A 15,132-nucleotide genomic window follows, 5' to 3' on the forward strand; every position below is an offset into this window, starting at 1 on the left:
CGGTAACTTGGGAGAGTGCTTAAGAGAAGTCTCTTACTGTCTTTTGATATTGTCAGAAACACAAAGAAACAAAAAATTTTGGAAAATGAGATCCACAAGGCCTTTTATAATCAAACATTAAACCTATTCCCAAGTGCCTGTTAACTCTTGGTTTAGCTCATTTTTTTTTCAACATTTAAAATAAATCTGAAGCCACTAATGTGGATTTGGAACTCACGCGGAGATCCGACATATACTTCTGGAAGTTTTATTTCAAAGCAACGAGACCACTGCTGGGAACCGCTGCTCCTAACTTAGTGACCGCAGGCTCATTGGACGACGGCGACATTCTTGCTACCCAATCGCCGAGGAGTCCAGAGAGAACGCTCTCTGGATTGGTCAGAGGAAACATCTCTCCAGGTGCATTCAAAAAGGGGCATGGCGCAGGGGGTGGGCCGAGAGCGCCTCTGGCCAATCAGCGAAGCAGGAGGGCGGGCTTTTCCGCTGGAGGGTGAAACAGAGCCAATCTCAGACTGCGAATCTCCGCCAGTTAGACACGCCGGCCGCGAGTGGAGGGGGCGTGGCCATTGGGCGAGGTCTCCCCGCCGGCGGGGTGTGGGCGGGGCCCGCGAGCCTGGGCGGGGCGGGTGGAGTGAGCGGCGGAGCCGGATGCGGGCGGCGCTGCGGCCCTCGCGGCCCTGGGGATGGGCGGAGCCCCAGCCGCCTGTGCTGGTGGCCGCCACCGCTCCGGGAGCCCGAGCAGCCGCCTCTTCCCGCGCGTCGCTGCTTCCCAGGGCGGGGGTATGCTGGGCAAAGGGGTAGTCGGCGGTGGCGGCGGCACCAGGGCGCCGAAACCCTCCTTCGTGTCGTACGTGCGCCCCGAGGTGAGCGGGCGCCGCGCGGGCGGGCGTCGGGCTGGAGCGGCCGCGGCTGCGAGGGGCGCCGGCAGCCCCTTCCCCGCTGCCGAGAGGGCGGCTGGCGTGTACGGAGGGGAGCCGGGCGGGGTGACGCCCGCAAGGGCGCGCTGGGGTCTCCGGGGCCCGGGGCGGGGACCTCCGGAGCGGGCAGGCAGGTGCCCGAGCGCAGGGCCCGGCTCGCTGTCGACCAGGTGAAGGGCCGGAGCCCAGAGGTCCTGCGGCCGGGGGCGCCCCTGGGCACGTTGTGGAGGAGCTGGCTTCTGGGCTCCGAGGGAGGGCCAGGGCGGGTGGTCCCGGCCCCGCGGGGCCCGCCCTGCCCTGGGGTTTTTCCTGCGTCCCCAGCGCTCCATCGCCGCCGCCGCCGCCGCTTCCAAGCGCCACTCGATGCCGCTGGCGGACCCGGTGCGCGCCTCCCGCCTCCCATTAGCTCTGCGGGCGGAACTCTGCCGGCCTGGCGCCGCCAGCCTTCCTCTCCCTGGGGAATTCCCCTCTGTCGCTGCCCGCCCCCCCCCCTCCAACTTCACCCATCGCTGCTCCCCCCACCCCCCAACTTCACCCACTCCCCGGCACCCTTTCCACCCCCGCGTGCTTTCCTCCTGGAGTGTTCCTGTCAAGTTCATTCATTCATTCAGAACATGTTTCTTGAGCTCCTACCCTGTGCCAGGCACTGTCCTAAGCGAGTGGGACCTCCATCCGTGGACAGAACGAGCAGCTGGGTTCTCCTGAAGGTATCAGAGAGAGGAGTGAGCGGTGGGTAAGACAGCAGTGGGTCACGTGGGGTGTCAGCAGGCGGCCAGGGTCTGGGGGAAAGCGCCCCCGTTTTCCTCCTTGCAGCCATAGCCTTTGAGCAGAGGCCTGAAGGGTGCTTGGGGTGGGAGGACAGGGCCTGGGTGTGTGTGGGTGTGGGGGGCACCCAGGTAGCCAGCCTGGTGTCTGAGGGGCACGGTCCTAGAGCGGGGCTTGGCGAGGTGACAGCTTGGAGGTGCTGAGGGCCTGTTGAGCAGCAGCTCGCCATCCCTCCTTTTGGATTCCAGAAGTCCTCTCAGCACTGTCCTCGGCAACCTGCAGGGGCACTGCCCAGCTGTCTGCAGCCCGCTTCCATCTCTGCAGCAGGGCAAGGGCAGGTGGGCTGTGAGACCCCACCCCGGGCCTGAAGCCTTGGCCGTCGCTATCTTCACTTGCAAAACGTGTGGTGTCTCCCGTGGAGCACGCTCTTGCCCTGGGTCTTATTGTTAGACCTAATTTTAAAAATAAAGTGAAAACCACTTCCTCTTCCTCTGTAAATGCTTGATAAGGAGTCAGGGTCACTTTGAATTTCCAGCCGGCTTCCCTTGTCGTGTCCTGGGCAATTCTGGGGTCCGTTGTTTCTCTCCGCGTCTTTCGATTTTTTTTTATCGCGCCCTGGTTGAAGTACAACTGATCTTTAACCTTTCCTTGGGCGTGAGGTTAAACTGCAAGTGGAAACTCTTCTGAAATGTGGCCAGAGTTCAAGAATGCTCAGATTTTTTCACCCGCCAAGTGCACATGTTGTAATGAGGCTTGTTTTCCCTCCTTGCCCGCAGCGCCGGTTCTGTTTCTTTTGCGGGATGGCTAGGGAAGGGGAGTGGTTCAGAACCAAAAGGAGCCTCAAGTGATCAGATCCCTATAGTTGGCAGTTTTTTTCAGATCCTTATAGTTGGCAGTTTTGTTTTCTTGCAAGAAAATAGTGCTGTGTAGACTACCCTTTTTTTGTTGTAAGCAGTCTCCAAAAATGTTCTGTGACAGAGGGTAAGGCTCTGATGTAAATTGTGGATGGCTTTTAGGAGATACGCGAGTGAGGGGGTGAGAAGACAGTTGGTTTTGAAGTATGTGTGTAGCTTCTGCCAGATAACGCGTTGGAGATGCATGAGAGCAGCTTTGAGGCCCAGCTTGCCTGCCTCGGAGAGCACTGGGTCTGGTGGCATTCTCTTGCTCACTCAGTGGGAGGAGGTCCTCAGAACCCTCCTCTGAAGATGGTCATCCTGCTGTTTCTACTCCTTTCCCTGAGGTTGCCTTCATCTTTGCTGCCTGTGATGTCTGTCTTCGTAGCCCTTCTTTGTATGCACGTTCCTTTTGTTAGCTGGGAGATGTGTGTCTCGACACCCGTTTGCTGGTAGGTCTCTGCGCTGCCAGGACAGCCTGCACGCCTCCTGATACAGTGATACCTGTGCCTGGTGATGAACTTGTTCCTGGCCGATCAGAGCTTGGGAGATCCAGCGGTGGCTGCTTTTGATATGCCAAGCAATCTATTAGGAGTCAGCACTTCCTGTTAAAAGCACAAGTGTTTAACTGGATAATGTGTTTGACGATGATGCTTTTCAACATCATGGCTTATTTTTATTTATTTTTTTAAATATATTTTATTGGTATTTTACAGAGAGGAAGGGAGAGGGATAGAAAGCTAGAAACATCGATGAGAGAGAAACATCGATCAGCTGCCTCCTGCACACCTCCCACTGGGGATGTGCCCGCAACCAAGGTACATGCCCCTGACCGGAATCGAACCCGAGACCCTTCCGTCCGCAGGCCGACGCTCTATCCACTGAGCCAAACCGGTTTCGGCATCATGGCTTATTTTTTATTCTTATCAGAAAGGATTGGCCCAGCCGGCCTGGCTCATGGTTGATCTATGAACCAGGAGGTCACGGTTCGATTCCAGGCTAAGGCTCGATCCCATCCCCAGTGTGGTGCGTGCAGGAGGCAGCCGATCAATAATTCTCATCATTGATGTTTCTACCTCTCTCTCTCCCTTCCCTTCTCTGAAATAATAAAAACATATTTTAAGAAAAAAAAGAAAGGCTTGGCATTGGCCAGCTTAACATGGGGGGTAGAGATGAGCTCCAACTTTTAAAACTGGATCTCTGCCAGAGTAACTTGTGTTCTTCTGTCACTGATCCTCTTAAACCGATGATGTGACAGTTAACATCCTGAACTGTCCTTTAGGACCTTTGGTCCGGTTGGTGAACTCTGCCCAGAGGGTTACAATCAGTAAAGCTTGCGAGGGGAAGCCGATGGCTCTGGCATCGAGGTGAACAGGAAGGAGAGATCTGGGCCTGTCTTAGTGGTACTTGACGGCTGGTACCTAAAATACCTCAGCGCCCCCACCCCAGCTTTGCCCCAGGTACAACGTGCAAAGGCTGCTGGGCCTCTCCCTGTACGGGGAATCCCTGAGCTGTGCTTCAGGGAGGCATCTGTTGATGGGGTGCCAGATCCATTTTTCTTGTTACATAAAACGTTTGAATTATTTCAGGAGGTATAAGTGTTCATTGTAGAAAAATAAGAAAATTGCTCGGCCGGCGCGGCTCAGTGATTGAACATCGACCTATGAACTAGGAGGTCACGGTTCGATTCCTGGTCAGGGCACGTGCCGGGGTTTGCAGGCTTGATATCCAGTGTGGGGCGTGCAGGAGGCAGCTGATCCATTATTCTCTCTCATCATTGATGTTTCTCTCTCTCCCTCTCCTTTCCTCTCGGAAATCAATAAAAATGTATTAAATAATAAGAAAATATAGATATGCAAACATTTTACAGAAAAGTTATAAGCTTATTAACAACTTGGAGTGTATCCTATTGGATGTATGTAGGTGTATGCATATATATATATTTTTTTACCAAAATGGGATTGATATTGTTGATAATATCACTTTGTAATCTGCCTTTTTCACCATGTATATTGTAAATGTCTTTACATGTCATTTGTTAACCTCGTTTTAATTTGACCCCTTTTCCTCAACAGAGACAGACAGTGTCTTGGGGAGCTGTTAGGTAGCACAAAGAACCAACAACGTAATATGATTGTTAAGTGTTTTTCTACTTAGTCACCTTCTCTGGTGCTGAGTGACAATTCTGATTCTTCGAAACTGTCAGCTTTCTGCTCAGTTACCTTGAAATTGTAAACACTGGTTTGGTAATTTCTAGTGATTAGAAATGCTTGCCCGGCCGGGGTAGCTCAGTGGTTGAGCTTCGACCTATGAACCAGGAGGTCACAGTTCAGTTCCCCGTCAGGGCACATGCCCAGGTTGCAGGCTGAATCCCCAGTGGGGGGCGTGCAGGAGGCAGCTGGTCAGTGGTTCTTATCATTGATGTTTCTATTTCTCTCTCCCTCTCCCTTCCTCTCTGAAATTAATAAAAATATATTTAAAAATATATATGTAATTAAAAAAAAAAGAAATCTTAGTGTCTGTAACCATTATAAGTAAAGGACCATTAAGAGGTCCTAAGAGAAAGTTGTGACTTAATAATAGTTTGTTCCATTGTGATAAGGAAGTTGAATAGAAACTTCGGGGAACTTGTGTGTTTAGCGTTTGCTGTACTTGTGCCCATATTTGTGCAGTGTTCCAGATACAGTCAGAACGTATTTTCCAGTAGAATTTGGGTCAGTGTTTGACTTGAATGCACCAATAATAATAGTTTTCAACGTCTTCTTTGTGGAGATTCAGATTTTGAAGAGAGTTTGAAGATCATCTGGTTGATGCCTGTGTTCCTCTGTTACCCAGATGTGGAAGTGAGGCCCGAGGGGTTCGCTGTGCTCCCTTCAGCTGCAGCACCATTGCAGAACAGCGTTAGGAACTGTCTCCGCAGAACAGCGTTAGGAACTGTCTCCGCAGAGCCGGCAGCGGCAGTGGCAGCGGCCAGGCCAGGGCCACAGGAGCGCAGGGAAGGCTTTAGGAGTGCTAACAGATGAAGTATTTGAGATTATTTTGTGGTAAATAAAATACTACTGTATTGGACCACTCATATTGATGACTTTGATGGATCGATGACAAGAAGAGATTGTTTTATCCTAAAATAGCCCTACTTCCCCAGTCCTAGCAATAAAATTACCGTTAAAAGCAAAATCTAGATCCATTACCTTTTTTATTTTTAAAGATTATAACTTTTTCTTTATTCCAAACTACTTCGTTAATGGCAGAATTTTTCCCTTTTATAGAGGTCATTGCTAGTGATTTAACAGGCCACTAAAGGACATTACAGGTTCTTCCTGAAATGATCACTTTCTTAACTGTGGCTTTAGCCTGATGATCTGTCCCAGGCTTCCGCTTTTTCTCCTGCATGTGCTTCCTGCGGAATCTGCCTGGGTCGGGTCCAGCACCGCACGGCTTCTGCAGAGGCAGCGCCAGAACGTGTCATGAGGCTGTGCCAAGCAGCACTTCCTGATCGCCCAGCTGCCATCCGGACAGCCCGCGCTGGAGCCAGGCACGCCTCTGGGCCGACTTCCGGCTCTGACTGCCGTCAAAATGTTGGGCTCTGGGGAACCCGGACTTAGAAATCTAAAGGTCTAGGTTTTTCTCTGAATATCCTCAACAGGACGTTTAATGTTCTTGGACTACTTGCACATTAAACCATCCTGTATGGTAGCGTACTTTAGAGAAACCTAGATTTTTGGGGGCCACCATTTTTTTTATCACTACAAAAGATGTACACCCTACTTTTATGATAAAGACTGTGTAATAAAGTTGCAGACTTGACAAGTTAGAAAAATAAAGTCACCCTTAGTTATGCACCCTAACAAAAGCTCTTACTGTTTTTAGCATGCCCAGGCTGTGTGTGTGTGTGTGTATGTCTGTCTTACATGGTTGCAATCATATGTGTACAAACTGTCACCTGTGTGTGGTTGTCAGGGCTGACCATGGTACTGCTGGTCTGTGTCAGGAGAGTGTATACTGGGAGTTGTTTTTCCAGCAGGAAAATGCCCTCAGTTTCTCTTCACATTCCGCTTCTGACTTCTGATGTGCTGTTTTTTAAGACCGTAAGGACAGTGGGTTTGCAGTTTAATGAATCACGTAAAATAAACTTCGTAAGATAGGTTGGGAAGTAGGATCGAACTGGAATAATTCTTAGGTAACCTCTAATCTTCTGTTGCTTTGGGGGAGGAAGGGAGGAGGTGGGGCGGGGGGGACAGGAGGAGGGAGTGAAGCTGCAGGGTCGGCCGGCCCTCGAGTCCCCTCTGCCTGCCTGCCTGCCTGCCTGGCGTGTCGCAGCTCCAGGGAGCCAGCAGCCAGTCGCTCTCCCGTGCTCGCTATCTGTCTCAGTTGTATTGCTACATGAGACACGGGAATAATAATAACCCCTCTTTCACCTGAAGTGTATGTGAGTGTTTATGAATAGTAAATGTGATTATGCAGGGAGAGCCCTTCACAGGGTCCAGGCACATGGTCAGCCTTCAGTAGCTGTGGGCTGTCATAGTTGCTGTTCAGGAGCTGTGGGTCAGGGCCACCTGGGTGGTTTCAGAAAGTGCTTGACCATTAATCTTAGAACACAGAAATCTTCCCCAGCTAAGGTATTAATGAAAGTGGAGTTTTAGTTGTGGTGGTGGTTGCCATGGCATCCTGCCAGGAAATTCTACTGTGTGGTAACTCGTGCAGTGCTTTTCACTATCTCTAAGAGTTCCTTTTCCTCTTTTCTTTGTTCCTTCATATGTGAGAATGGTGTGATTACATCGAAAATTCCAACCGAATGGGAACACGCAGTAGTTGACTTTTTTCATTGTTCACATTTGGCCTTTGACATTTTGCTAGTTTCAGTCTGTGTGCTTATTTCTCTCTCTCCTCACTTCTAAGTCTGTCTGTCATAGGGCAGATTCTGTCCATTTGTCATGTCCGTTCAGTGGTTCACATAAGCTCCGAGTAAGTAAAATCAAATGACCTCTGGGACTAATAACGATTTCACAGGCAGTTGCAAGACCGTGCTGTTTTGATTTCATATGTAAATGCTTTTCCTAAAATAATACCGTCACTCCCGTCCTGTCCTCGCTGCTTGCAGACCCGGCTGGTGGGCAGCCTTTCCGAGGCGGCATCGCGGCCTCTCACGTCTGCGCTTTTGGGGAAGGGAGAGGTTTCAGCCACAAGAAAAGCCAGACGCGTCTGTGGTCAGATGTGTTGAGCCTGCCTTTCCCCTGTGACAGAATGCCGGCCCTGCTCCAGACAATGGCCCTGCACTGCTGAGGCTGTTGTTTTTGCTAGGAGAGTTTTAAAATTCCTGAGAGAACCTCGGAGGAAATGAGCCCAGCGTGTTAGGTGAAAAGTCCACTGTTCCTACCTTTTCTCTCCAGGGGTGGGCAAACTTTTTGACTCGAGGGCCACAATGAGTTCTTAAACTGGACCGGAGGGCTGGAACAAAAGCATGGATGGAGTGTTTGTGTGAACTAATATAAATTCAAAGTAAAGGAGCGGAGGGGAGAACAAGAGAACCGGATAGAACAACCGGATCCAGCCTGCGGGCCGTAGTTTGCCCAAGGCTGCTCTAGACATAAAATTGAATTCCTGTTTTGCTTCAAAGCCATGAGGTCCATTTCCCATTGTGACTTCGGCTTTCTGACTTCCTTTCCTCACCTGTAACCTTGGATGGCCATCTGCCCTGCAGGCTTATTTGGAGCATGAGAAGAAATACCATGTCTCCCCAGCTCAGGACCTGACATACGGTGGACACTCAACACAGGCTAGATCAGCCGTGGGCAAACTACGGCTCGCGGGCCGGATCCGGCTGTTCTATCTGGTTCTCTTGCTCTCCCCTCCGCTCCTTTACTTTGAATTTATAGTAGTTCACATAAACACTCCATCCATGCTTTTGTTCCGGCCCTCCGGTCCAGTTTAAGAACCCATGGTGGCCCTCGAGTCAAAAAGTTTGCCCACCCCTGGGCTAGATGCTGTGATTATTCATAATGACGAGCCAGAAGAATTCTTTTTTTTTAAAAATATATTTTATTGATATTTTACAGAGAGGAAGGGAGAGGGCTAGAGAGCCAGAAACATCGATGGGAGAGAAACATCGATCAGCTGCCTCCTGCACACCTCCCACTGGGATGTGCCCGCAACCAAGGTACATGCCCTTGACCGGAATCGAACCCGGGACCCTTCAGTCCGCAGGCCGACGCTCTATCCACTGAGCCAAACCGGTTTCGGCCGGAAGAATTCTTGATTGCATGCCTACCATTTGCTAAGCACCGAGTTAGAATTACGAAGGCAGAAAACCAGCCTGGGCACGCAGGCTGTTCACATTCTGTTGAAGAGACGGCAGGTCAGCAGATGGCTCTGTCAGTGGCTCTGCCACGGGAGGTGGGCGCTGCCTGCTGATGGGGGAGGAGGGTGCCACGGAGCACAGAGGAGGGCCTGCTGCAGCACAGCCTCACCCGAAGGCTGTGTAGGAAGGGCTTGGAGAGGGTGGCGTTCGAGGGGGCTCTGGTGGCGAGAGGGGGCTGCTGGAGCTGGCAGGCCGGAGGGACAACTCAGAAGGCTCATCGGCGCGTGGGGACCAGGTGGCTGGAGCGTCTGTCCTCATCCCTTACGTAAGGCATGTGCGTGGGGCGCAAGTGGGAGAAGTCCTGAAGCGTGGAATCCCGGGCGCTGCCGCGAGGACGGGCAGGACTGTCTCTTCCTCTCTGGAGGCCGCTTTGCATTAGGTCGGCCTGGCCCCTCCGGAGCCGAGGCACCTCTTTGGCCCTGGTTCCTCGCACCAAGCCCTTGGACAAGCTCCCGCTGCAAGGCTTTCAGCTCCTCACAGCTATTCAGCTGACCTAGTACTTGCGGAGCGGTCCTGGAGGGGAAGGGCGGAGGCACAGAAGGCGAGCCCATGTGTTTCCGCAGCTGCTGTTCGTCCATCAGTTAGCTGCGGTGACAAGACCCTGACAGCCCCATCGCTGCCACCTGACACCTTGCTCTGAGCACGTGTTCACATCCCCGTGCTGCCTCCTTAAACTAACGTGGCTAAGAGCGGGCTTTGGCGTTAGAGCTCTGCTACTGGCCAACTGTGGGTTCGGGCTGGGTGTTTAACTCTCTGAGCCTCAGTTTGCTGACCTGTGAAGTGGGAATTAAAATAATGGTATCTAGCCCATAAGATGGTGGTTAGTTCAGTAAGGCAATCCTTGGCAAGTTGTTACCACTGTACCTGGCAGGCAGTAAACACTTATTAAATGTGAACTGTAGTGGCTGTTCCTCTTCTCCCAGAAGCTGCAGCTGTGTGTGTGTGTGTGTGTATGTGTGTGTGTGAGTGTGTGTGTGTGTCTATGTTCACATGTTCTTTGGGCCACCCGTGCAGGTCCCGATAGAGGCAAGACTTGACCTAAATTCTGAATTCCCTTCCAGCACTGTTCTCCCCGGTGCTCGCAGAGGCTGTGTCTGGAGCTGGGGTGCTGTCCGTCTTGTGGGACTCTGCCATGTCACAGAGGCACCCGTCCCAGCTACCTGGAGGGCCTGCCTTCCTGCACTTTTCCTTCTCAGCTGTTCCCTGGGTCCCTTCTCTGCCCTCCGAAACAACATTGTCTCGTGTCTGAAGGGCCTCAGCAGGACCTGTCAGCGGCCCCTTTCTCCCAGGCGCTGTACTCCAAACCAGGCGTGGTCCCCAGGGTGCCCTTTGGGAGGGTGGTCTGTCTTCATTTCCATCGCCCTCCTCTTCTAGCATCTCCTCTCATGCCTGGGACCACACACCACAGCTCCCTTCTGCAGCGCCCGAGTCAGCCCGTGCACCACGCCAGGCCTGGGTGCAGCCTTCAGGCGTCACTTCCATTTGGAGTTCTCCGCTCCCGGGCCCCTTCCACCGGTCTCCGTCTTAACCGACTCCCCGGCTCACCGCAGACTCTGCCTCCTGGTTTGTTGAAAGAGCGTCCGTTTGGCGTTGGGAGGCCTGGGCTGTGGCCATTTCTTTTCTGTGTGGCTCTCACTTCCTGAATTCTAGAGTTGGATCAGGGGAGTGTTTTTAAACCTGCTTTGGGCAAGGAACTTTTATTTTTTATTTTTTGTAAACAACATGGTCCTGTGGGGGACCTTTTAAAAACGCACTGTTCCCAGTCCTGCTTTAGAGATTCGCGGGTGCCTTAGGGCGGGCAGGGGGGCACCTGCAGGAGGGCTCTGCCTTCTTCCAGGCACTGTGATCTCCCGTCCTTGTTGAGGCGGCTATTTCACGGGGAATCATAGCGGAAGCCCAAGAACAGAGAGAAAGGAAAGGAGAGAAAGGGTGCAGGTTTAGTTTGGAAAGCACTGGCCAGGCAGTCTTGAAAGCCCTTTTCACAGCCGCTGTGCATTCTCATCGTAACTCCCTGACATTCCCGGCTTGCTGCCGTGCCGGTGTTTCAGGCCGCCTGTGGCTCTGGGTTCTTGGTGATGCCGCTGAGCGTTCTCTAGCCCTTGGTGAGTAACTGCTCTGTGCCTGTGGTCTTGTTTCCCCAGCAGAGCTGTGAGCTCCGTGAGGGCAGGGCCGGGGCGCCATTCAGTGTGGCTTTGTGGGGCTCAGGTGGCGGCAGAGGGAACTGGATCCTGGGCCATCCCAGGAGGGGTCAGGTCAGGAGGTGGCTGATGAGAGCATCCTTCGGAGGTCTTCTTAAATGTCTCCTCCACCGTGATGCCGAGGCTGGGGTTCAGAACTGTATCAGGCCTTCCGGTGATCGCTGACTTCTCTCTGTCTTTATGCCCCAGGAGTCGGCTTTGGCAAGAGGTGCTTCGCCCTCCGATACTCCTTTTAGCTGTCAGCATGGCTTGTAGATGGTTAAACCGGGGACTTGGCGTGGACGCCTGAAGCCCAGTTGTTCTCTGTGGTGTCCTGCTTCTGTTTGCTTCCTCAGGCAGCTTCCTAGGCCATCGCGGGAGCAGCCCTCTTAGTTGGAATCGAGCCAGCTAACTGTTCGGTGAGGTCAGATCTACGGTTCGGAGGCTCCCCCTGGTATTTGGATCTTCACATTTCTTCTGTAGCTGAGCGTTTTACTAGGGAGCGTTTGAGAAAGCGTTTGGATCGTTAAAGGCCGGCGAATGTCTGGTAAGAGCGATCCTTGCTGAGAAGCTTGAATGAGTAATACTTTCACTGCCCTTCAGTAAGTGCTGAGCTGTCAAACAGAGTGAGGGCTCTGTTTGGGTCTTAGTGAGCAGTGCCTTCCTTCCTTAAAAAAAGACAGAATCTGGGATAAGGGGAAGAGCAGTCTAAACGTGAAAAACGGACACGCAAGTAAGTATTGCTCCGCTGCTAGGGTAGCGCACCACCAAAGGGTGCTGCCGGCTCCTCTGCTGAAGCCTGGTGACCGCTGAAAGGACACTCCGTGGTCTGGTTTTATAATCAGAACCAAGTGTCTGATTGGTAGTTGCCTAGGGCTAGTTTATGATTGGTAGTTGCCTAGGGGTGGGGTGGGGTGGATAAGGAGAATGAGGGGATGAATGCTAATGGGTACAGTGTTTCTTTTGTTGTTGTTTTATTTTCTTTATTATTATTTTTTTTAAATATATTTTATTGCTTTTTTACAGAGAGGAAGGAAGAGGGATAGAGAGTTAGAAACATCGATGAGAGAGAAACATCGATCAGCTGCCTCCTGCACACCTCCCACTGGGGATGTGCCCGCAACCAAGTTACGTGCCCTTGACCGGAATCGAACCTGGGACCTTTCAGTCCACAGGCCGACGCTCTATCCACTGAGCCAAACCGGTTTTGGCTTTTGTTGTTGTTTTAGAGAGAGAGAGAGAGAGAGAGAGAGAGAGAGAGAGAGAGAGAGAGAAAGAGAGAAAGAAACACTGATCAGGTTGTCTCCTGTCGAACCTGCAACCTTTTGGTGTACCGGACAATGCTCCAACCAGCTGAGCCACCCAGGGCTGGTTAGGGTTTCTTTTAGGCCTGATGAAATGTTCTAAAATTGATTGCGGTAATGGTTTTACAACTCTGGGAATATACTAAACACCATTGAATTGTACACTTCAGGTGAATTGTATCTTATGTGAATTACTAATATGTCTTAATAAACGTGTACAAAGACGAGGTTGGAATCAAGAGCACTGAACTTGGTCACCACGGGTTTAGCTGTGTGAGCCCAGGCACAGCGCTTGCCCTCATGGAGCTTCGTTGGCCTTATCTGGAAAGTGGGGGTGGAAATACCGTACAGGATTGCTGTCAAGGTAAAGACATAGGGCCTGTGAAGGTGGACATAGTAAAGCCTCCAGCAAATTACATATTTGCGTGTTTAAGTTAGACACTTGTTGTTGTGGATAATAAATGCTTAGTCCCAAATGCTCGTGCGAGTTCCCTGTGAAATGAGCACCTGCAGTGGCTGAGAACTGGTTTGCGTGCTGGGCAAATAGCAGAGTCCTTAAAGCGCAGGCTGAGGCCTGGCCCCTGGAGTGCGACAGGTTTCAGCTCGCCTCGTACTGCATGTCCGCTTCCCTGGCTTCAGACTGCTGCCTTAGCTGCCGAAGCCAGTGTCCAGTGGGTCGAGTGGAGGCGAGCTGGTCATGCTCTCAGAGGGGAGGGAACCTGCTCGTCATGCCGGCTGGGAAGGGAGCGAAGCCCCCGGGCCAGGAGCAGGGAGCCAGCAGCCCCGGAGTCAGTTCCAGGAAACAGATCCTGTTCTGATTTCTGGCTTCCTGGACCCGGACAGGGATAGAGTCATTGAGTCTCTGGTCTCTGTCCTCAGTGCTAAGGCTTCAGGTTTGGGGTCTGGCTTTGAGAATGCCCCTACCCTCTTGGTGAGACTAGAGCAGCGGTCACCAACCGGGGGTCCGTGAGGTCCGAGAGGCTGGCGACCGCTGGGCTAGAGTGTATTTCAGAAAGCCAACTAAGGGGGTCTACAGAAGTTCCCTAATACCTGGCACTCATCATATACTGAGGGAATACGGTTGTTTCTCTCTTAACTGTTTAGGATTAAAGAACAGTACCAGGATCAAAAATTACTTGTCTCTTTGCATGCTTTCATTCATTCATTCTTTCAGTAGACTTTTATTGACAACTTACTATCTGTCGGGCCAGGCTGCTTCTCCATCCGCATTGGATGGGGGACAGCGGATTGGTGGCCCCAGGGGTGCACTGGGGGCTAGATGGGCGCAGTGCAACCGTAATCAGGAAGCATGCAAGGTAGAGCAAACAGTTACCTGAAGTAAGAGAGCAGCAGGAGGGATGGGCAGATGTGGGTGGGTTCTGAGCTGTTAAGAAAGCAGAGCAAACAGAATGTGAAGGGCAGAAAGTACTAGTAGTGAGGATGACTCTGGGGTGTTTGTGTGGCTAACTGGGTGGATGGCGGGGCCATCGACTGAGCCAGAGTCCAGGGAGGATGAACTGGTTTGGTGAGGTACAGGGGGAAGTGACAACTGGCTGTGAATGTGCATTGGGAGGGTCTGAGGGACATTCCGGTGCAGGTGGCCCGGAGGCTGTTGTCCAGGTCTCAGCTCTGAAGAGCGATCTGGAGGGAAGAGCCGTTTGGGGTCATCAGCGTCTATTGCTGGCAATGTTGTGAGTGGGAGAGCTCACCCCAGGGAGCACAGACCCCGCCAGAAAGAGACTTGAGAAGAGCAGCTGGAGAGTGTTGGTCGCTTGGCCTGTCGCTCATTTCTGCTGATTTTCAAGTCTCAGGATAAACGACCCTCCTGCGGGGGCAGCCTTCCCTGCCCTCTTTGACTGCAGCTCCGCGATGATGCTGCCGTGTTCCCATCAGAGCCTGGCCTTCCTCACGCAGAGCGCATTGCTCTGTCTTCATCAGCGCTCGCCCTGTGTGGGCCTCCCCCCCCTCCTCCCCGGCGCTCTGGGAAGGCGCAGCTCTGTGCTTGGTTCCCTCCTGGGCTTGCAGTGCTGGATCAGAGCGGGCGTGTGCAGTGACAGTTCAGTAGATGAAGTGTGAAAGCCAAGGAGGAGGAGACAGCCAGGGGGAGGATGTGGCCAGCAGGGACAGGCAGGTTGTGTTGCAGTCAGGAGTATGACCGGCCAGGTAAACTGAGGCTCGGGTCCCACTTCCCTTAACCAGGGCCAGCTTCATCTCCTCGTCTCTGGAAGGAGGACAGTGATGGCAGTTAAAGTTTTGACGACTAAATGAGATGATGAGTCGAGAAATCATCTTTTGCAGGCTCTAGTAGTTATTGCCTGATCACCCGGTGTTCCAATTATTTTTTGTATGTCTGCACTTCTTGAGGGCAGAAGTCAGTTCTTATTCGTCTTTTCATCCTCAGCATTTGATATTTAGGGGAGTCGGGAGCTGTTTGCTGAAATGAATTGGTCTATATTAGCGATGGGTCAGCTCTGAGTAACCAAACATACAACTTGAGTGTTGACTCACTGGTTTCGCTCCTCGGGTTCATAGGAGCCCTGTGCTTTGGGCAAACTCTTTCTCAGAGCCCTGTTTCTGAGGAGCCAGCAGATCAGCAGCTTTGTCAGGCTGGGCCAGCTGGGGGAGGGGGTCCCAGGAGTGGTCTCCTCTGGCCAGAAGCTTGCTGAGGAACGTGTGACAGTCTCACCTCGTAGCCTTTGGGTGAGATGCTTAGATAAT

General features: G+C 52.2%; 1 protein-coding gene across 1 annotated transcript in view; it reads left to right on the plus strand.

Moving 5' to 3' along the window:
* Window positions 1-607: 607 nt before the first annotated feature.
* MTMR12 (myotubularin related protein 12) overlaps window positions 608-15,132 on the plus strand; it is a 53,143-nt gene continuing 38,618 nt past the window's right edge. The window contains exon 1 of the mRNA XM_080682470.1: window positions 608-863. Coding sequence (XP_080538596.1) covers window positions 684-863 — 180 coding nt within the window. The 5' untranslated portion in view covers window positions 608-683. The remainder of the gene's footprint in view (window positions 864-15,132) is intronic.

This window comes from Plecotus auritus (assembly GCF_963455305.1).
Source record: "Plecotus auritus genome assembly, chromosome: 7".
Classification (NCBI taxonomy): domain Eukaryota; kingdom Metazoa; phylum Chordata; class Mammalia; order Chiroptera; family Vespertilionidae; genus Plecotus; species Plecotus auritus.